This window comes from Mya arenaria, chromosome 12, assembly GCF_026914265.1.
Source record: "Mya arenaria isolate MELC-2E11 chromosome 12, ASM2691426v1".
Classification (NCBI taxonomy): Eukaryota; Metazoa; Mollusca; class Bivalvia; order Myida; family Myidae; genus Mya; species Mya arenaria.
In genome coordinates this window covers 2479352-2503180 of record NC_069133.1, presented here as the reverse complement: position 1 = coordinate 2503180, position 23829 = coordinate 2479352, and the positions used below count along the sequence as shown (strand labels likewise).

The following is a 23829-nucleotide window of genomic DNA, read 5'->3' as shown; positions in this document are numbered from 1 at the left end:
AGGGATCAGTGATCTCCATGTGTAAATGTCTGCCCACAGAACACTACCCAGAGTCTATACAGGTAACATTTCATACAGTTAGGGGTCAGTGGTCTCCATGTGTAAATGTCTGCCCACAGAACACTACCCAGAGTATATACAGGTAACATTTCATACAGTTAGGGGTCAGTGGTCTCCATGTGTTAATGTCTGCCCACAGAACACTACCCAGAGTCTATACAGGTAACATTTCATACAGTTAGGGGTCAGTGATCTCCATGTGTTGATGTCTGCCCACAGAACACTACCCAGAGTCTATACAGGTAACATTTCATACAGTTAGGGGTCAGTGGTCTCCATGTGTAAATGTATGCCCACAGAACACTACCCAGAGTCTATACAGGTAACATTTCATACAGTTAGGGATCAGTGATCTCCATGTGTAAATGTCTGCCCACAGACAACTACCCAGAGTCTATACAGGTAACATTTCATACAGTTAGGGGTCAGTGGTCTCCATGTGTAAATGTCTGCCCACAGAACACTACCCAGAGTATATACAGGTAACATTTCATACAGTTAGGGGTCAGTGATCTCCATGTGTAAATGTATGCCCACAGACAACTACCCAGAGTCTATACAGGTAACATTTCATACAGTTAGGGATCAGTGATCTCCATGTGTTGATGTCTGCCCACAGAACACTACCCAGAGTCTATACAGGTAACATTTCATACAGTTAGGGGTCAGTGGTCTCCATGTGTAAATGTCTGCCCACAGAACACTACCCAGAGTCTATACAGGTAACATTTCATACAGTTAGGGATCAGTGATCTCCATGTGTAAATGTCTGCCCACAGAACACTACCCAGAGTCTATACAGGTAACATTTCATACAGTTAGGGGTCAGTGGTGTCCATGTGTAAATGTCTGCCCACAGAACACTACCCAGAGTATATACAGGTAACATTTCATACAGTTAGGGTCAGTTGTCTCCATGTGTAAATGTCTGCCCACAGAACACTACCCAGAGTCTATACAGGTAACATTTCATACAGTTAGGGGTCAGTGATCTCCATGTGTTGATGTCTGCCCACAGAACACTACCCAGAGTCTATACAGGTAACATTTCATACAGTTAGGGGTCAGTGGTCTCCATGTGTAAATGTCTGCCCACAGAACACTACCCAGAGTCTATACAGGTAACATTTCATACAGTTAGGGATCAGTGATCTCCATGTGTAAATGTATGCCCACAGAACACTACCCAGAGTCTATACAGGTAACATTTCATACAGTTAGGGGTCAGTGGTCTCCATGTGTAAATGTCTGCCCACAGAACACTACCCAGAGTATATACAGGTAACATTTCATACAGTTAGGGGTCAGTGGTCTCCATGTGTTAATGTCTGCCCACAGAACACTACCCAGAGTCTATACAGGTAACATTTCATACAGTTAGGGGTCAGTGGTCTCCATGTGTGAATGTATGCCCACAGAACACTACCCAGAGTCTATACAGGTAACATTTCATACAGTTAGGGGTCAGTGGTGTCCATGTGTAAATGTCTGCCCACAGAACACTACCCAGAGTCTATACAGGTAACATTTCATACAGTTAGGGGTCAGTGGTGTCCATGTGTAAATGTCTGCCCACAGAACACTACCCAGAGTCTATACAGGTAACATTTCATACAGTTAGGGGTCAGTGGTCTCCATGTGTAAATGTCTGCCCACAGAACACTACCAAGAGTCTATACAGGTAACATTTCATACAGTTAGGGATCAGTGGTCTCCATGTGTAAATGTCTGCCCACAGACAACTACCCAGAGTCTATACAGGTAACATTTCATACAGTTAGGGATCAGTGATCTCCATGTGTAAATTTATGCCTACAGAACACTACCCAGAGTCTATACAGGTAACATTTCATACAGTTAGGGGTCAGTGATCTCCATGTGTAAATGTCTGCCCACAGAACACTACCCAGTGTCTATACAGGTAACATTGCATACAGTTAGGGATCAGTGGTCTCCATGTGTAAATGTCTGCCCACAGAACACTACCCAGAGTATATACAGGTAACATTTCATACAGTTAGGTGTCAGTGGTGTCCATGTGTAAATGTCTGCCCACAGAACACTTCCCAGAGTCTATACAGGTAACATTTCATACAGTTAGGTGTCAGTGATCTCCATGTGTAAATGTCTGCCCACAGACCACTAACCAGAGTATATACAGGTAACATTTCATACAGTTAGGGATCAGTGGTGTCCATGTGTAAATGTCTGCCCACAGAACACTACCCAGAGTCTATACAGGTAACATTTCATACAGTTAGGGGTCGGTGGTCTCCATGTGTAAATGTCTGCCCACAGAACACTACCCAGAGTCTATACAGGTAACATTTCATACAGTTAGGGATCAGTGGTCTCCATGTGTAAATGTCTGCCCACAGAACACTACCCAGAGTCTATACAGGTAACATTTCATACAGTTAGGGGTCAGTGGTCTCCATGTGTAAATGTATGCCCACAGACAACTACCCAGAGTCTATACAGGTAACATTTCATACAGTTAGGGGTCAGTGATCTCCATGTGTAAATGTATGCCCACAGAACACTACCCAGAGTCTATACAGGTAACATTTCATACAGTTAGGGGTCAGTGGTGTCCATGTGTAAATGTCTGCCCACAGAACACTACCCAGAGTCTATACAGGTAACATTTCATACAGTTAGGGGTCAGTGGTCTCCATGTGTAAATGTCTGCCCACAGAACACTACCCAGAGTATATACAGGTAACATTTCATACAGTTAGGTGTCAGTGGTGTCCATGTGTAAATGTCTGCCCACAGAACACTTCCCAGAGTCTATACAGGTAACATTTCATACAGTTAGGTGTCAGTGATCTCCATGTGTAAATGTCTGCCCACAGAACACTAACCAGAGTATATACAGGTAACATTTCATACAGTTAGGGATCAGTGGTGTCCATGTGTAAATGTCTGCCCACAGAACACTACCCAGAGTCTATACAGGTAACATTTCATACAGTTAGGGATCAGTGGTGTCCATGTGTAAATATCTGCCCACAGAACACTACCCAGAGTCTATACAGGTACCATTTCATACAGTTAGGGGTCAGTGGTCTCCATGTGTAAATGTATGCCCACAGAACACTACCCAGAGTCTATACAGGTAACATTTCATACAGTTAGGGATCAGTGGTCTCCATATGTAAATGTCTGCCCACAGAACACTTCCCAGAGTCTATACAGGTAACATTTCATACAGTTAGGTGTCAGTGATCTCCATGTGTAAATGTCTGCCCACAGAACACTAACCAGAGTATATACAGGTAACATTTCATACAGTTAGGGATCAGTGGTGTCCATGTGTAAATGTCTGCCCACAGAACACTACCCAGAGTCTATACAGGTAACATTTCATACAGTTAGGGGTCGGTGGTCTCCATGTGTAAATGTCTGCCCACAGAACACTACCCAGAGTCTATACAGGTAACATTTCATACAGTTAGGGATCAGTGGTCTCCATGTGTAAATGTCTGCCCACAGAACACTACCCAGAGTCTATACAGGTAACATTTCATACAGTTAGGGGTCAGTGGTCTCCATGTGTAAATGTATGCCCACAGACAACTACCCAGAGTCTATACAGGTAACATTTCATACAGTTAGGGGTCAGTGATCTCCATGTGTAAATGTATGCCCACAGAACACTACCCAGAGTCTATACAGGTAACATTTCATACAGTTAGGGGTCAGTGGTGTCCATGTGTAAATGTCTGCCCACAGAACACTACCCAGAGTCTATACAGGTAACATTTCATACAGTTAGGGGTCAGTGGTCTCCATGTGTAAATGTCTGCCCACAGAACACTACCCAGAGTATATACAGGTAACATTTCATACAGTTAGGTGTCAGTGGTGTCCATGTGTAAATGTCTGCCCACAGAACACTTCCCAGAGTCTATACAGGTAACATTTCATACAGTTAGGTGTCAGTGATCTCCATGTGTAAATGTCTGCCCACAGAACACTAACCAGAGTATATACAGGTAACATTTCATACAGTTAGGGATCAGTGGTGTCCATGTGTAAATGTCTGCCCACAGAACACTACCCAGAGTCTATACAGGTAACATTTCATACAGTTAGGGATCAGTGGTGTCCATGTGTAAATATCTGCCCACAGAACACTACCCAGAGTCTATACAGGTACCATTTCATACAGTTAGGGGTCAGTGGTCTCCATGTGTAAATGTATGCCCACAGAACACTACCCAGAGTCTATACAGGTAACATTTCATACAGTTAGGGATCAGTGGTCTCCATATGTAAATGTATGCCCACAGAACACTACCCAGAGTATATACAGGTAACATTTCATACAGTTAGGGGTCAGTGGTGTCCATGTGTAAATGTATGCCCACAGAACACTACCCAGAGTCTATACAGGTAACATTTCATACAGTTAGGGATCAGTGGTCTCCATGTGTAAATGTCTGCCCACAGAACACTACCCAGAGTCTATACAGGTAACATTTCATACAGTTAGGGGTCAGTGATCTCCATGTGTAAATGTATGCCCACAGAACACTACCCAGAGTCTATACAGGTAACATTTCATACAGTTAGGGATCAGTGGTCTCCATATGTAAATGTATGCCCACAGAACACTACCCAGAGTCTATACAGGTAACATTTCATACAGTTAGGGATCAGTGGTCTCCATGTGTAAATGTCTGCCCACAGAACACTACCCAGAGTCTATACAGGTAACATTTCATACAGTTAGGGATCGGTGGTCTCCATGTGTTAATGTCTGCCCACAGAACACTACCCAGAGTCTATACAGGTAACATTTCATACAATTAGGGGTCAGTGGTGTCCATGTGTAAATGTCTGCCCACAGAACACTACCCAGAGTCTATACAGGTAACATTTCATACAGTTAGGGATCAATGGTCTCCATGTGTAAATGTATGCCCACAGAACACTACCCATAGTCTATACAGGTAACATTTCATACAGTTAGGGGTCAGTGGTCTCCATGTGTAAATGTCTGCCCACAGAACACTACCCAGAGTCTATACAGGTAACATTTCATATAGTTAGGGATCAGTGGTCTCCATGTGTAAATGTCTGTCCACAGAACACTACCCAGAGTATATACAGGTAACATTTCATACAGTTAGGGGTCAGTGATCTCCATGTGTAAATGTCTGCCCACAGAACACTACCCAGAGTCTATACAGGTAATATTTCATACAGTTAGGGATCAGTGGTCTCCATGTGTAAATGTCTGCCCACAGAACACTACCCAGAGTCTATACAGGTAACATTATATACAGTTAGGGGTCAGTGGTGTCCATGTGAAAATGTATGCCCACAGACAACTACCCAGAGTCTATACAGGTAACATTTCATACAGTTAGGGATCAGTGGTCTCCATGTGTAAATGTCTGCCCACAGAACACTACCCAGAGTATATACAGGTAACATTTCATACAGTTAGGGGTCAGTGGTCTCCATGTGTAAATGTCTGCCCACAGAACACTACCCAGAGTTTATACAGGTAACATTTCATACAGTTAGGGGTCAGTGGTCTCCATGTGTAAATGTCTGCCCACAGACAACTACCCAGAGTCTATACAGGTAACATTTCATACAGTTAGGGGTCATCTTTTCGATGAGCAATATGACACCTTTTTGAATTGAATATTAAGTGAGTGTCACAAAATAAGTTGAAAGTATTCCTTGCAAAAGCAGTTTATATGCACTCTCACAGATTGAACATTTTTACAACTTTTTTATTTTTATGCCCCCAAGGTGGGCATATTAAAATCGCACCATCCGTCTGTCTGTCCGTCCGTCTGTCCGGCTCTGTAACTTTCCCTTGTATGGACAGATTTTCAAATAACTTGCCACATGTGTTCCACATACCAAGACGACGTGTCGCGTGCAAGACTCGTGTCCCTACCTCAAAGGTCAAGGTCACACTTAGTGTTTATTCACAATGGAGTGCTGCATATAAGGACATAGAGTATAGGTTGTCGTGTCCGGGCAGTAACTTTCCCTTGTATGGACAGATTTTAAAATAACTTGCCGAATGTGTTCCACATACCAAGACGACGTGTCACGTGCAAGACCCACGTCCCTACCTCAAAGGTCAAGGTCACACTTAGTGTTTATTCACAATGGAGTGCTGCATATAGGGACATAGAGTATAGGTTGTCGTGTCCGGGCTGTAACTTTCTCTTGTATGGACAGATTTTAAAATAACTTGCCACATGTGTTCCACATACCAAGACGACGTGTTGCGTGCAAGACCCACGTCCCTACCTCAAAGGTCAAGGTCACACTTTGTGTTTATTTACAATGGAGTGCTGCATATAAGGACATAGAGTATAGGTTGTCGTGTCCGGGCTGTAACTTTCCCTTGTATGGACAGATTTTAAAATAACTTGCCACATGTGTTCCACATACCAAGACGACGTGTTGCGTGCAAGACCCGTGTCCCTACCTCAAAGGTCAAGGTCACACTAAGTGTTTATTCACAATGGAGTGCTGCATATAAGGACATAGAGTATAGGTTGTCGTGTCCGGGCTGTAACTGTCTCTTGTATGGACAGATTTTAAAATAACTTGCCGAATGTGTTCCACATACCAAGACGACGTGTCGCGTGCAAGACCCGTGTCCCTGCCTGAAAGGTCAAGGTCACACTTAGTGTTTATTCACAATGGAGTGCTGCACATAAGGACATAGAGTATAGGTTGTCGTGTCCGGGCTGTAACTTTCTCTTGTATGGACAGATTTTAAAATCACTTGCTACATGTTTTCCACATACCAAGACGACGTGTCGTGTGTAAGACCCATGTCCCTACCTCTAAGGTGAAAGATACACTAAGTGTTTATTCACAAGGGAATTCTGAATATAAGGACATAACAGTGTAGGTTGTCAAGTATGGGTGGTATTTTTTATGTTCAGAGGCAATTTAAAATAACTTGCCATATGTATTTGACACGTAAAGGCAAGATCAACTTTTCATGTACTGACCTTGTTCATAGGTCAATGTCACATTCGGGGGCATTCGTCACATACTGTGACAGCTCTTGTTTTGTCTTGGAACAAGCCAATTTTTGTGAAATTCCATGGAACCCAGTTATTTAATACTGCTGACAAAAAATTAGATCGCATATTTTTATATTTAAGTTTTATGCATTTTTAGCTCGACTATTCGAAGAATAAGGAGAGCTATACTACTCACCCAAGCGTCGGCGTCGGTGTCTGTGTCGGCGTCACCCCTTGGTTAAGGTTTTGCGTGCAAGCACACATAGGTTAATATCTCAGCAACTACTTGAGGTATTGCATTGAGACTTTATACAATGGTACTCAACCATCCAAACTACTTAATTAACCAAGTTTGATAACTCTACTTTGCATTTAATGCCAATAATAGGCCTTTATTATTTGACTTAGAAATTCTGGTTAAGGTTTTGCGTGCAAGCACACATAGGTTAATATCTCAGCAACTACTTGAGGTATTGCATTGAGACTTGATACAATGGTACTCAACTATCCAACCTACTTAATTAACCAAGTTAGATAACTCTAGTTTTCATTTAATGCAAATAATAGGCCTTGATTATTTGACTTAGAAATTCTGGTTAAGGTTTTGCGTGCAAGCACACATAGGTTAATATCTCAGTAACTGCTTGAGGTATTGCATTGAGACTTGATACAATGGTACTCAACCATCCAACCTACTTAATTTACCAAGTTAGATATCTAGTTTGCATTTAATTTTATATTTGACTCAGAAATTCTGGTTAAGGTTTTACATGTAAGCACACATAGGTTAATATCTCAGCAACTACTGGATGAATTGCATTGAGACTTTATAAAATGGTACTCAACCATCCAATCTATTTAAATAACCAAGTTAGATAACTCTAGTTTGCATTAAATTCAAATAATGGCCCCTTTTTTATTCAACATAGAAATTCTGATAAAGGTTTTGCATGTTACCACTTTTAAGTCAATGCTTCACAAATACATCATGTATTGCATTGAAACTTTACACACAGGCTCCCAACCATTTAACCTTCTGGTAATCAAGTAAGATAACTCTATCTTTCATATTATATAATTTTTGCCCCTTTATTATGCGACTTAGAAATTCTGGTTAAGGTCTTGCATGTTAGCACATATAGGATAATATCTCAGCAACTACTTGATGTATTGCATTAAGACTTTATACAATGGTATTTAACCACCCAACCTAATTGAATAATCAAGTTAGATAACTGTGTTTTGCAAATAATGGCCCTTTATTATTAGACTTAAAAATTCTGCTTAAAATTTTGCATGTTACCACATTTATGTTAATATCTCCGCACATCATGTATTGCATTGAAATCTAATCTAACAGTGATACATGCATGTTTAGCCAAAACTTTTCAATCCTTACACTGAAAAGCGGCGGAATAGTCGAGCGTGCTGTCTCTGTGACAGCTCTTGTTCTTAAACTGTTAGTAACGGTTTAAGCCAGAAAACATTAATTTTCGAACGGAAATATGAAAATCTTTGTTCTGTTTTTTTGTCAGCAATCTTATATGATTGGTTTGCAGATATTTACACAGTAAATTGCTTTTTCCAAGACAATTTTTTTTATTTTTAAAGCTATAAAAATGGTTTTTCGGTATATCTGTGAGAGTGCAGCTTTAAACTAAACAATAAAGTCATGAATGAGTTTTGAAATCAATACTATAACTACTCAGAATCATTGATGAAAAAAGCGTTCATGGAATATGTGCATTGATGAGATGGCCATTGAGGGAACTTAACTGATTAAATTTATGAATAAAGTTTTGTTATGTGAATGTAAAGCTATTGATTTAGAAGGCAAACAAATTCCTTGTTGATTTTTTAGTGAGAGCAAAGAAAATCTTGCATTGGCAAAGTGATGGATTTTATCTGTCCCTTGGGTGGGAAAAACTAAAGTTGCACTCTCACAATTTGACAGTTTTGACTTCTTCTTTTTGGTCTCAGAATCAGCTAATTTTGGCATCAGTGTATTAGATAACGTACAATAGAACTGATCTCAATTGTTTGATTCATTTCATTTTCTTAAAGCGGTAGTAACGCTTTTAGCTTTAGCTAATTATCCCTGGTTTCCAGAGATTTATACACAAATGGCTCATGCCTAGACAAAACATAAAAAAGTTGTCAAAACAATTGATCTGTGAGAGTGCAGCTTTAATGATATGAACTGCTCTTTTGGTTTCTTATTTTGAAAATAACCTTGCCATTACATTGAGCCATTGGGAATTATGTTAAATTTGGATGCCTGCCATGTAATTTTGGTATCAATTGATACACATCATTGTGTAATCGTTACATATTCTGTCATTCACATAAGACCCTTTCAAATGTTACTGATATGGGGTCACAAGGAGTCCCTAATCCACATAGAAGTGCGTCTGACACAAATAATAAAGCTCTTCTTTTCCATTGAAATTATGTTCAGCTTTGATTTTGATTTTATTATTTTTTTAAACATAGCTTCTTGGAAGTCCGGAAATAAAAAAATATTTTACCTGGAAAATGTTCTTGGAAGAAGGCTTTAATTTCCTTTTTTCACATTAAGGAAGTGTTTGAAACAGTGTTGTCATTTATTTCTACTAATGGAGCAATCCCAAAGGGAAATTCTTCCGACTAATTGACATCATGTGGTAATCATTAGATGACCAACTATAAATGTGGCTCTAAATCTCATTGTTTAATGATTCATATGTAATTATAGTGCTGTCAGCAGCTGTTATTTCCTTCTTCCAAATTGTGTCAGTAATTGCTTCCTAGTTCAAGGAAACTTAAAATAAGAAAGTGATAGAACTATTTTTAGCTCACCTGTCACGTAGTGACAAGGTGAGCTTTTGTGATCACTCTTCGTCCGTCGTCCATCCGTCCGTCCGTCCGTCCGTCCGTCCGTTCACAATTGCTTGTGAACACAATAGAGGTCACAATTTTGACCTAATCTTTATGAAACTTGGTCAGACTGATCATCTCTATAAAATGTAGGTCAAGTTCGATATTGGGTCATCTGGGGTCAAAAACTAGGTCACTAGGTCAATTAGTAGAAAAACCTTGTGAACACAATAGAGGTCACAATTTTAGCCTAATCTCAATGCAACTTGGTCAGAATGGTCATCTCTATAAAATCTAGGTCAAGTTCGATATTGGGTCATCCGCGGTCAATAATTAGGTCACTAGGTCAATTAGTAGAAAGACCTTGTGAACACAATAGAGGTCACAATTTTAGCCTAATCTCAATGCAACTTGGTCAGAATGATCATCTCTATAAAATGTAGGTCAAGTTCGATATTGGGTCATCCGCGGTCAACAACTAGGTCACTAGGTCAATTAGTACAAAAACCTTGTGAACACAATAGAGGTCACAATTTTAGCCTAATCTCAATGCAACTTGGTCAGAATAATCATCTCTATAAAATCTAGATCGAGTTCGATATTGGGTCATCCGCAGTCAATAACTAGGTCACTAGGTCAATTATTAGAAAAACCTTGTGAACACAACAGAGGTCACAATTTTGACCTAATCTTTATGAAACTTGGTCAGACTGATCATCTCTATGAAATCTAGGTCAAGTTCGATATTGGGTCATCTGGGGTCAAAAACTAGGTCAGTAGGTCAATTAGTAGAAATACCTTGTGAACACATTAGAGGTCACAATTTTAGCCTAATCTCAATGCAACTTGGTCAGAATGATCATCTCTATAAAATCTAGGTCAAGTTCGATATTGGGTCATCCGCGGTCAATAACTAGGTCACTAGGTCAATTAGTAGAAAAACCTTGTGAACACAATAGAGGTCACAATTTTAGCCTAATCTCAATGCAAATTGGTCAGAATGATCATCGCTGTAAAATGTAGGTCAAGTTTGATATTGGGTCATTCACGGTCAATAACTAGGTCACTAGGTCAATTAGTACAAAAACCTTGTGAACACAATAGAGGTCACAATTTTAGCCTAATCTCAATGCAACTTGGTCAGAATGATCATCTCTATAAAATCTAGGTCAAGTTCGATATTGGGTCATCCGCGGTCAATAACTAGGTCACTAGGTCAATTAGTACAAAAACCTTGTGAACACAATAGAGGTCACAATTTTAGGCTAATCTTAATGCAACTTGGTCAGAATGATCATCTCTATAAAATCTGGGTCAAGTTCGATATTGGGTCATCAAAGTCAATAACTAGGTCACTAGGTCAATTATTAGAAAAACCTTGTGAACAAAATAGAGGTCACAATTTTACCCTTATCTTAATGAAACTTGGTCAGAATGATCATCTTAACATAAGCTAGGTCAAGTTCCATATTGGGTCAACCCAGGTCAAAAACTAGGTCACTAGGTCAATTAGTAGAAAAACCTTGTGAACACAATAGAGGTCACAATTTTAGCCTAATCTCAATGCAACTTGGTCAGAATGATCATCTCTATAAAATGTAGGTCAAGTTCGATATAGGCTTATATAAGGAAAGTGTTTAAAAATCTTCTTGTCTGAAAATGCAAGGCCTACGCATTCAATATTTGGTATGTATCATAACCAAGTGGTCCTCTACCAAGATTGTTCAATTTATGCCCCTGGGGAGAAGAGGCCCTATCCTGGGGGGAGTCACAAGTTTTGCATAGGCTTATATAGAACAAAAAACTTCTTGTCTAAACCAACAAGACATTGCCATTTTATATGTGGCATAACCTAGTGGCCTGCTACCAAGATTGTTCAATTTGTGCACCTGTGGTGAAAAGAGGCCTCACCCTGGGTGTCACAAGTTTTACATAGGCTTATATAGGAAAAAACTTTAAAATTTTCTTGTCTGAAGCCACAAGGACTAGGTCTTAAATATTTGGTTTGAAGCATTGCCTACTGATAGGGTCATGTGGGGTAAAAAACTAGGTCAGTGGGACAAATAAAAGAGTGGCCTCTAGGGGCCATACTTTTCATTGGATCTTTATGATAATAGGTCAGAATGTTCACTTTATTTAGCAAAGCTACAGGTGAGCGATACAGGGCCATCATGGCCCTCTTGTTTTTCCTTGTGATGCACTAACTTCAATGCTAAAGATCTTAAGATATTTATTTTCATCTTTATATCAATACAAAATTTTGTTGTCATATATTGGAAATGTATTGTAGAGGGTGAAATTCTCTTTCAACCTGAATGTCCATTGTGTACATTTCTTTGAGTTCAATATGTACCTACCTTGTATTATGAATATCTAGCAATACATATAATTTACAATCTGTTGTCATGTCAGATTAATTGATTTTATGGTCATTTGAAATGCGAAATAATCAATAAACTATGATAACAACTTAAAACTTTAAGGCTTAACAAAGCCAGTGTCACTTGAAAATTTAACGTAGAAGGCATTTCTGGACATTATTTCAGTAACTCAGACCAGTTAAATCACGAAAGAATACCATATAAAACTATCCATATATACAGCTTTCAAACTTTGACCCCCGTTGCTTGGCAACACCTGCATAAAATATCCACCTTTTGCAATTATTCTCATTCAAATTCAATTCTTAGGCATTCTTTGAACTTATCTCATATCTTAAATAAGTCAGGCGTCAATATGTAATGAATGGAATGGCTCATTCTGTGTCTACCAGAAAAATGCATGCCAACTATTAACCCCCTTGTCATACACCATTAAAACTATGGGATGATATTTATTCCTTACAACTTATAAAGATATCATGCCAAATCAATCCATTGTGAAGATCTGTAGTTTTACAGGGTATTTTCAAATGACTTGTGTCTTGCCCATAGTATCAATTATTCCATTTTGATGGGTAACTGAACGTTTTGTTCCAGTGTGCTTTGCATATTACTTTTCCTATATTCATAACCTTTCTTAATGCAGGCATAAAATTCATCTGTACACATTTTATTGAAATGTTTTGTATTACAACACTATATGAAAAGTAATTTGGATGAGTATACTTAACTGCAAAGGTTTTATTTCAATTACCTCACAATTGCTCTTGTACGATCAATAACTTTAGGAGCCCTTGTCCAGTCATCACCAAATTTGGATGTGTATGGGCATAATATCACAAACAAGGTCGATAACCAGCTATATCACCCTAGTCACTCAAAAGTTATCACCCTTTAGTTATATAAATAACCTGAAATTGTTCTCGTCTGATAAAGACATTTAGCCTTTGTCCACTCATCACAAAATGGGGTCAGAATTTGTTCAGGTTCAATAACCAGCTATGTTGCCTCAATCTCTCTAGAGTTGTGACCCTTGAGTTGGCAAAAACTGCATTTACAGTGTCCACTCTCTAAATTTGGCTCAATGTACAATCACTTATCAACCAACTTAGTGTCCTAAAATTAAGGTGGATGTATTTTGTGATAGTTGGCACTCTTGTTGAAAAAAGGAAAAGAAATTGCTTATTTTACTGTATCAGACTAATGTGCAATTTTGTTTTAACTAAATAGGTTATATATATATATAGACCACTGGCCCAAGACAACAAATTGTGTTGTTATGAAGTTAGATCAAGAAAATATTTTCCCAGTTTTGACAATGTGTTTTCCTATCTTTGCAGACCAGAATAGAGTTACTTGTCTCCCAGTGTGAAGAGTATTCTAGCAAGAGCAGACAACCCCTTGCCATGCAGAAGAAGAAACCCAAACCACTGAAAATGTTTGAACCTAAGGTGGAGGAGAAGTAAGCTGTTTGCACTTAACACAATTAACTACATGTATAAAATAAACATATAAACTATCTATATAAAAAATCACTGTCCCTTTCTTTGAGTGCAAGGTGCTAAATGTATTCATGATTGTTGCTAAACTTAGTCAGAGATGTAATAGAAACAAGAGTTATGGCTTTGAATTGCCAATAATTAAACAAATAGTACTGTCCTTATTGATGTAATAATAGTCCAGTATGTTTGATGGGCTTAATATCTCGGACCGGTTTGATAACCAGCCATACAAGAGAGTTATAGCCCTTTATTTATAGAAATTACCTAATGTTTGTATTGTCCGATCAATAACTTTAGAAGCCTTTATCCAGTCATCACAAAATTTTGTCAAAATGTGTATGGGCATAATACCTTTGAGAGGATTGATAACCAGCCATGTGACCTCAGTAACTCTATAGAGTTATGACCCTTGATTTGGCAAAAACTGTATTAACAGTGTCCACTCTCCAAATTTGGCTGGCATACAACCAGTTATCACCAAACTTGGTATTCTAATTGCCTTGTTGAACATTTAATCATCGAATCTTTCAGGTTTGATGGGCGGAAGAAAGGTCGTCGAGGTACAAAGGACTTCAATGAGAAACAGAAACTGCTGCACAAGTACAAGAAGGAGATGAAAGGTAGAGTGAAACATGGTTTATAGAAAGCATTATGTGAATTAACATGGTGCATAATGTACATCGATATGGTGCGTTATGTACATAAATATGGTGCATTACGTGAATGAAGATGGTGCATTATGTACATCAAAATGTTGCATTATGTACATTGATATGGTGCATTATGTACATAAATATGGTGCATTATGTGCATCGATATGGTGCATTATGTGAATCAACATGGTGCATAATGTACATCGATATGGTGCGTTATGTGAATAAATATGGTGCATTATGTGCATCGATATGGTGCATTATGTGAATTAACATGGTGCATAATGTACATCGATATGGTGCGTTATGTACATAAATATGGTGCATTACGTGAATGAAGATGGTGCATTATGTACATCAAAATGGTGGATTATGTACATTGATATGGTGCATTACGTACATAAATATGGTGCATTATGTACATAAATATGGTGCATTATGTACATAAATATGGTGCATTATGTACATAAATATGGTGCATTACGTGAATGAAGATGGTGCATTATGTACATCAAAATGGTGCATTATGTACATTGATATGGTGCATTATGTACATAAATATGGTGCATCGATATTGTGCATTATGTGAATTAACATGGTGCATTATGTAATTCAATATGGTGCATTATGTACATCGATATGGTGCATTATGTACATTGACATGGTGCATTATGTGAATTAACATGGTGCATTATGCACATCAATATGGTGCATTATGTACATTGATATGATGCATTATGTGAATTAACATGGCACATTATGCACATCAATATGGTGCATTATGTACATTGATATGATGCATTATGTGAATTAACATGGCGCATTATGTACATTGATATGGTGCATTATGTACATTGATATGGTGCATTATGTACATTGATAAGGTGCATTATGTACATCAATATGGTGCATTATGTACATTAATATGGTGCATTATGTACATTGATATGGTGCATTACGTGAATGAAGATGGTGCATTATGTACATCAAAATGGTGCATTATGTACATCGATATGGTGCGTTATGTACATAAATATGGTGCATTACGTGAATGAAGATGGTGCATTATGTACATCAAAATGGTGCATTATGTACATTGATATGGTGCATTATGTACATAAATATGGTGCATTATGTGCATCTATATGGTGCATTATGTGAATCAGCATGGTGCATAATGTACATCGATATGGTGCGTTATGTGAATAAATATGGTGCATTATGTGCATCGATATGGTGCATTATGTGAATTAACATGGTGCATAATGTACATCGATATGGTGCGTTATGTACATAAATATGGTGCATTACGTGAATGAAGATGGTGCATTATGTACATCAAAATGGTGCATTATGTACATTGATATGGTGCATTACGTACATAAATATGGTGCATTATGTACATAAATATGGTGCATTATGTACATAAATATGGTGCATTATGTACATAAATATGGTGCATTACGTGAATGAAGATGGTGCATTATGTACATCAAAATGGTGCATTATGTACATTGATATGGTGCATTATGTACATAAATATGGTGCATCGATATTGTGCATTATGTGAATTAACATGGTGCATTATGTAATTCAATATGGTGCATTATGTACATCGATATGGTGCATTATGTACATTGACATGGTGCATTATGTGAATTAACATGGTGCATTATGCACATCAATATGGTGCATTATGTACATTGATATGATGCATTATGTGAATTAACATGGCACATTATGCACATCAATATGGTGCATTATGTACATTGATATGATGCATTATGTGAATTAACATGGCGCATTATGTACATTAATATGGTGCATTATGTACATTGATATGGTGCATTATGTACATTGATAAGGTGCATTATGTACATCAATATGGTGCATTATGTACATTAATATGGTGCATTATGTACATTGATATGGTGCATTACGTGAATGAAGATGGTGCATTATGTACATCAAAATGGTGCATTATGTACATTGATATGGTGCATTATGTACATAAATATGGTGCATTACGTGAATGAAGATGGTGCATTATGTACATCAAAATGGTGCATTATGTACATTGATATGGTGCATTATGTACATAAATATGGTGCATTATGTGCATCGATATGGTGCATTATGTGAATCAACATGGTGCATAATGTACATCGATATGGTGCGTTATGTGAATAAATATGGTGCATTATGTGCATCGATATGGTGCATTATGTGAATTAACATGGTGCATAATGTACATCGATATGGTGCGTTATGTACATAAATATGGTGCATTACGTGAATGAAGATGGTGCATTATGTACATCAAAATGGTGCATTATGTACATTGATATGGTGCATTACGTACATAAATATGGTGCATTATGTACATAAATATGGTGCATTATGTACATAAATATGGTGCATTATGTACATAAATATGGTGCATTACGTGAATGAAGATGGTGCATTATGTACATCAAAATGGTGCATTATGTACATTGATATGGTGCATTATGTACATAAATATGGTGTATCGATATTGTGCATTATGTGAATTAACATGGTGCATTATGTAATTCAATATGGTGCATTATGTACATCGATATGGTGCATTATGTACATTGACATGGTGCATTATGTGAATTAACATGGTGCATTATGCACATCAATATGGTGCATTATGTACATTGATATGATGCATTATGTGAATTAACATGGCACATTATGCACATCAATATGGTGCATTATGTACATTGATATGATGCATTATGTGAATTAACATGGCGCATTATGTACATTGATATGGTGCATTATGTACATTGATATGGTGCATTATGTACATTGATAAGGTGCATTATGTACATCAATATGGTGCATTATGTACATTAATATGGTGCATTATGTACATTGATATGGTGCATTATGTACATTGATATGGTGCATTATGTACATTGATATGGTGCATTATGTAAAACGATATGGTGCATTATGTACATTGATATGGTGCATTATGTGAATTAACGTGGTGCATTATGTAAAACGATATGGTGCATTATGTACATTGACATGGTGCATTATGTGAATTAACATGGTGCATTATGTAAAACGATATGGTGCATTATGTACATTGACATCGTGCATTATGTGAATTAACATGGTGCATTATGTACATTGATATGGTGCATTATGTACATCAATAGGTTTTGCTTTTTCTTTGTTTTTGCATACAAAATATAATGCCTTTGCCTAAATGTTCATTTTTCTTCCAAAGGTGCTGCGAGGGAGCTGAAGAAAGACACACGCTTCCTGGCACGTGAAAAACTGCGGGACCAGATGTCCAAGGATGAGGCGCGAAAACGTAGGGTGCGGGAAATCATGGGTGGGCTAGCCCACCAGGAGGGCGAATATAAGAGAATGAAACTTGGCATCAAGGAGAAAACTGATGACAAGACTTGACGGGAGGGTGGATTTAATTTGTTAACTCCTCATGGCGACTAGTGTGATACATGAACTGCCAAAGTGCATGTTCATACAAATGCCTGGTTTATATGTTCAAGCTGCAACAGTCACATTATTGAAAATGACATTTATGAATAAAGTGTAACAATAGCTTTCTGAAATAATTATTAATGATTCCCGAAATCTAGATTAGAAAATTGCCTACTTTTCCAGCCATGGAAATTGACTATCAATCTAGAATAATTATCATCCTTAACTGTTAAGAATTATAATTAACAATTACTTCATTTTGACATGAAATCATAGTTTGGGTCCCAGCTTGCTGACACTACTGTAAATGATTTTTAAACATTATTTTAGTCAACATTGAGAAATTATGTTTCTAAGTCATAAGTTATAGTTTGAACATGCATGATCTTAACAAATAAGAATGATGGAGCGTGCGCTTCGTAGCCTTTAACATTTTACAATATAGGATAAACTGGTAAATTTATTATGTCAGTTCCATTAAATTGTTTAAATGCAATTGTAAACAATAAAAGGTAGTAGTTTTTAAAAGGCCAATATTCAACTTTATTAGGCTGAAAATGTAGCTTTTGTGTTACAAGTCATTTGGGTAATTGAGAAATTTTACATGATATACATTTGCAATGATTGATAAAATTTTCTGTTCATGTACATTTACATCTGGAATTATACTTGTATGATTTTTTTTTGATTTTTTTAATGTGTCATCAGGTTTCATCGAGTCAGACATTGAAATTATTAATTTTGTTTAAAACATGAACAAAAGGATTTTTTGAATGATAATAATTTAATACATCATCAAACTCAAAGTCAAAATTTGAGCTCTATTGTTATTGAAAATTTGGAAATGTGACAGAAATCGCTCTATTTAGCTGACAATTAAACAATAGTAATGCTATCGAAAAATCCAATGACTTTAGGCTTAGATTTACAAAATTATGTTCTAATGAGCATCTATCAGTTGCTGTTGTAAAAAGACTGAATTTCAACGAAGAAAGAATAGTTGCCAACATAAAAAATGTTGAGTAAGTCCCTAAATCTGCGAGAGAGTCCTTAAAACTGTGAGTCCCTTTAATTGTATTCATAGTTTACAGAAGAAATGGGGATTGTTTAGTTCTGATGTTGCTGTTATGCATATGTTTTTTATTAAGAGTTCGTCGAGTACAACATACATGTTTGTCTGTTATAATTGATTAAGATCTTTAGAAGAGTCTACATTGTATTATAAAATGTAATAAGTCAAATAAAGCACTAAAAGTTCTGTTAAACAGTATGTTGTTTTTAGCTCTACTGGCCAAAGGCCAGAAGAGCTTATGCGATGGTAATGTGTACGTAGTATGTGCATCAGTGCGTTCGTGCGTCTGTAAACAATTGCTGGTGAACACGATTCAGATCCGCCCATGCATGCCTAGATTATGGCCCTTGATAGTATAAAAAAATGCTATTGTGTAAACAATTGGTTGTGAACAGATACAGTCTTCAGTTTTGATTGTATCTCGATGAAACTTGTACAGCATTTAGATATCCATTATAGCTGGGTTCCTTTCGAAAACCAGCCAGATCCGACCATGCATGCCTAGATTATGGGCCTTGAAAGTATTAAAAAATTAGTTTGTCTGTAAACAATTGCTTGTGAACATGATACAGTCTTCAGTTTTGATTGTTTCCCGATGAAACTTGTACAGTATTTAGATATCCATTAGAACTCGGTTCCTTTTCAAAACCAGCCAGATCTGCCCATGCATGCCTGGATTATGGGTCTTGAAAGTATAAAAAATGCTATTTTAAGCTCATGTCTATTTTTAGCCAAGTCTACATGAGCGAAGTCTATTTTTAGCCAAGTTTACATGTAAAGTCACAATTGCTTGTGAAGGTTTGTTAAAATTATGCTCCTGGGGTCATTACTGCCCCCCCCCCCCCACGGAGATTGTCCCGCAAGGGACCAGTGCGGAAATGCAAACGACCTCGGCGATGTTGGCGGAGGCCCAGGGAAGAGTACTCTTTTCTTTTAAAGGGACGGACTCCTCCCCCCCCCCCCTTAAATTGGGAAATGTTAAAAACCTTTTTGTCTGAAACCACTATGCAAATCCTTGCTATTTTAAATTATGCCCCTTGGGTCAAAACTGGCACTGCCCTGGGTGTCACTATTTTCCTAGAGACTTATTTAAGAAATATTTTCAAAATCTTCTTGTTTCAAACCACAAGGCTCATACCTTTGATATTTGTTGTGGAGCATCATATGATGCAATTGAAAACATTTGAAATAATGCCCCTTGGGCAAAAGCTGGCCCCACCCCTTTTGACTTACTTATTAATGTTTAAAGCTACAGTAATGAAATTTTGACCATGTGAACAGTTTCGCAAACAAGCAATAATGTTGTCCAAGGATTTCCTTGACTTTTTATTTTTAAAGCTACAGAAATGAAATTTTGACGATGAGTACAGTGTTGAAAGCAAATATTTTTTACCCTCAGATAACCTTTACTTGGCACATATTAAAATAGTTCATGCAACTAATCTGCGTACAACACTTCCTGTCCTCAGATGTTGAACGTGCAGCGTTTTCAGCTAACCCAAACGCTAAAAGTGAACTATATATTTGTTGCCTATAACTCAAACGTACATGCTCTGGATTGAAAATGACCACAAGAGCCATGCCAGTAGAGCATAGGCCCTTTTGGGCCTCTTGTTGTAAGGGTATAATGGTTACATACCTTTAAAGCACATTATCCGAGTATTTCCTTTTCACAAAAAGCACATGTACATACTGTAAGTCCACAAGAAAATTCACCCTAGGCAAAAACAATGGTTTGATTAGGGTTACATCCTTTTCAAAAACAGGTAGGGTAGGTAGGCTTTATATAAGAATGTCATTGTCATCATTGGATATTGGTGTTAAGAGTAACCTTATGTATAAAGCTTTAAACGTTTTAAACAACATATCAAAACACACACTTATATTTTTTCTTTTTTTTATAACGGACTCCAAATCTATCTTTTTAGGCCCTACCAATCAATGAAAAAATGGCATGGACAAACATTGTTTGTGTATATGCCATTAATACATTAATGTATTGTAATCATTTGTAAGAGTCCGCCCACAGCTATTGTATTTGAATGTTCTGTTGTAAAGGTGCATTTTCTGTGTTTATGTTCTTTTTATAGTTCTTAAAACTTCAATATTTACATTTACCATTCACAAAACAATTGTATTTAACTTCTAAACACAAACGATTACAATGGATGAGAAATGGGCGTCCGCTCAACCCAAACGACGATTCTTTTTAAAGATTGAAACGAGCAAAATCCCAGCAACTCAGCGGAGACTCTCCGAAACGTATGTTTGTTTTTTTATAAAACCGATAATGCGACAGGAGCTGGTGACATGCTGTTTGGTGTGTGTTCAGAAAAGTGAGTAAAATAACTGAGTTGCAACAACAACAACAATAATAATAATAATAATAATAATAATAATAATAATAATAATAAATAATATTTAAAGAAGGTAGCACATTAAGACATATTCATCATATTATAAAACAAAACGTAGCACACGTCTTATTTAATATGTAGCCTTCGGAAAGAACACACACACCCACACACACACACACACACAAAGAAAAAAAGAAATAGTTGCCAACATGAAATATGTAAAGTGAGTCCTTAAATCTTTGAGAAAGTCCCTAAAATTTCTTACTAAGTTAAAAATTAAAAGCTCTAACGGTGTTCAAAAACTCGAGGTTGATGATGTAAATTACGAGGGTGAGGCGATAAAGGATGGATTTGATACCAATCTGTAATTGATGTTTGCTATAATGAATCGCACTATAAGTTTGAACTTTAAGTAAATGACAGAATTTATGAAAACATTCGAGAATCGGTATCAGATGATACTCCATTTAATAAAGAAATTTCAGAGCATGAAATAAGGGTTGCAATTAAAAGATTAAAACGTAGAAAAGTGCTCCGTCCAGACTCGGTGTTAAATGAACACATTTTATACGGTGGGAAACCAGTTGTTATGACCCTTAAGGTCAATATAGTACGTAGATATTCGTAGATCTGTTTGCCAAGGGGGTATTATCAGGTCTTAATTATTTAGTCCAAATAATATCCTGCTTAATTAATCGATTAGAAAAAACCTGGTTATGGCGCAAAGTTGGTACAGATGCTGCAGAGAATCCTACCCTCGCAGGCGACATTGCACTCGTTGCTGTGACACCCTCTGGTCATCACCAGTCTTGTTGCTTGTCGTTCTCCACAAAATGTTTGACAGTACCATTATTAGTAACATTTGCCGGTCAAGTGATTGATTATGTCGAATCTTCCACTCATTTATTACATGTAGTCATCTCTTAATATGGGATGCGGACTACAAAACGCATTGAAGAACGGTGCCAAAACAGCACGCTATGAAAGATTAAGGATCACATAGCGAGGGACTTATTCCTATAGCCACGGAACTATAAACCAACTATAAATGGTTTATAGGTCCGTGCTATAGCTGGGGGAATATTTGATTATGTTCCTTTCCGTGTTTAGGAACACACCTCAAATAAACATTAAATAATCTATAATTTTGTTAGTTATTATTGAAAGTACATACAATAAGGTTATTCTCATTCGTTAGGCACAACGTGGAATGAAAGGTACTCATGTGGTATACACAGTTGTCGATGCCCCCAAAATTTTAGATATTAACACCGATACAGACAATAGCACATAAAACGTTCCAATAAGTCATAATTTTCAAATGAATCAAAATTACTCTTCAACAAACCTATAAATATCATAAGTATCATGACAGTATTTAAGGACAACAACTAATTGCAGCTGAGATCTTTTAAGAGTTTAACGTTACGGTGTTAACTTTTGTTTTTCGGAAAAAATAATACAGTTGCACATTCTCTTGAGAACTTATATGACTGATGAGAAAATTTATTACTTGCAGAAATGTTTGTTTGCATACAATGAAACTCAATAGGCTTAAGTTTTTTCGTTTTTGTCTCTTTGTTAATAAATAAATTCAATGACATGAGATGTAACGGTGTTGATGTGAGCGTAACGGTGTTTTCATCACCTTTCTACCAAGATAAGACCTGGTCGTCGTCATTCTTATAGTTGTATCGTTAATGCTACCTGTATTCATCGTAAAGTTTTGCACGACCGACTCCAAATGCCTTCGCCAATATATTTTAAACAGCTTTTTGGCGAAAATTGTACATGGATATCTTTGGCATAACAAAGTGACACTTTTTACTTTGTTTTTAATAAACATAGTTATTAACTTTATTAACACACACACTCAAACGAAAACTACAGAACAATAAAAACTTGTTTACATGTTTATAACAGTTTAAGGCTTACAAAATTGCAATACATACATGTTTTCTAGAGTACATATATTATGCGCATGTTACTTGTGTTAGAACATTTAAATTTAAACAAAACTTGTAAGAATGTCTTAAAGCTTTTGAACAACAAGCAAACACATCATAAAACTACTGAATAAAATCTAAATATCTTGTAGATTTGTAATATTGTACTTTGCCGTTTACAAATCCAATTTCTTGCAAACCTTGTCCCAGACATTAAAAGGGAGCTGCATGTGACGACCAGTAACACTCTCCATTCCTTCAAACTCTGTCACAACATCATGAAAGTCATACTTAAATATGTCATCCCTTGCAGGCCAACAATACCGATTTTTGCCAATGCTATGCATGACTTTTACCTCCACCGACTCATGGTCTACATTTTGAACAATCCCCGGGTATGGCAAGCCGTCATATTCACCAACCACCCATTTTTTAACAGCCTCGACAGAGAATTCATACTCAGCCGAAGTCCCCAAAGTGTCTCATACGTCATTTGT

At 37.1% G+C, this 23829-nt stretch overlaps 1 protein-coding gene across 2 annotated transcripts in view; it reads left to right on the top strand.

Annotated features, from left to right (window-relative positions):
- The window catches only part of LOC128210224 (nucleolar protein 14-like), a 47659-nt gene extending 28444 nt beyond the window's left edge, over positions 1-19215 (top strand). For both annotated transcript variants that reach the window (XM_052914432.1, XM_052914430.1), the window contains 3 exons: positions 13657-13778; positions 14350-14438; positions 17740-19215. In XM_052914432.1, the coding sequence (XP_052770392.1) occupies positions 13657-13778; positions 14350-14438; positions 17740-17924 (396 nt within the window). In that variant the 3' untranslated portion in view covers positions 17925-19215. The remainder of the gene's footprint in view (positions 1-13656; positions 13779-14349; positions 14439-17739) is intronic.
- Positions 19216-23829: the final 4614 nt, after the last annotated feature.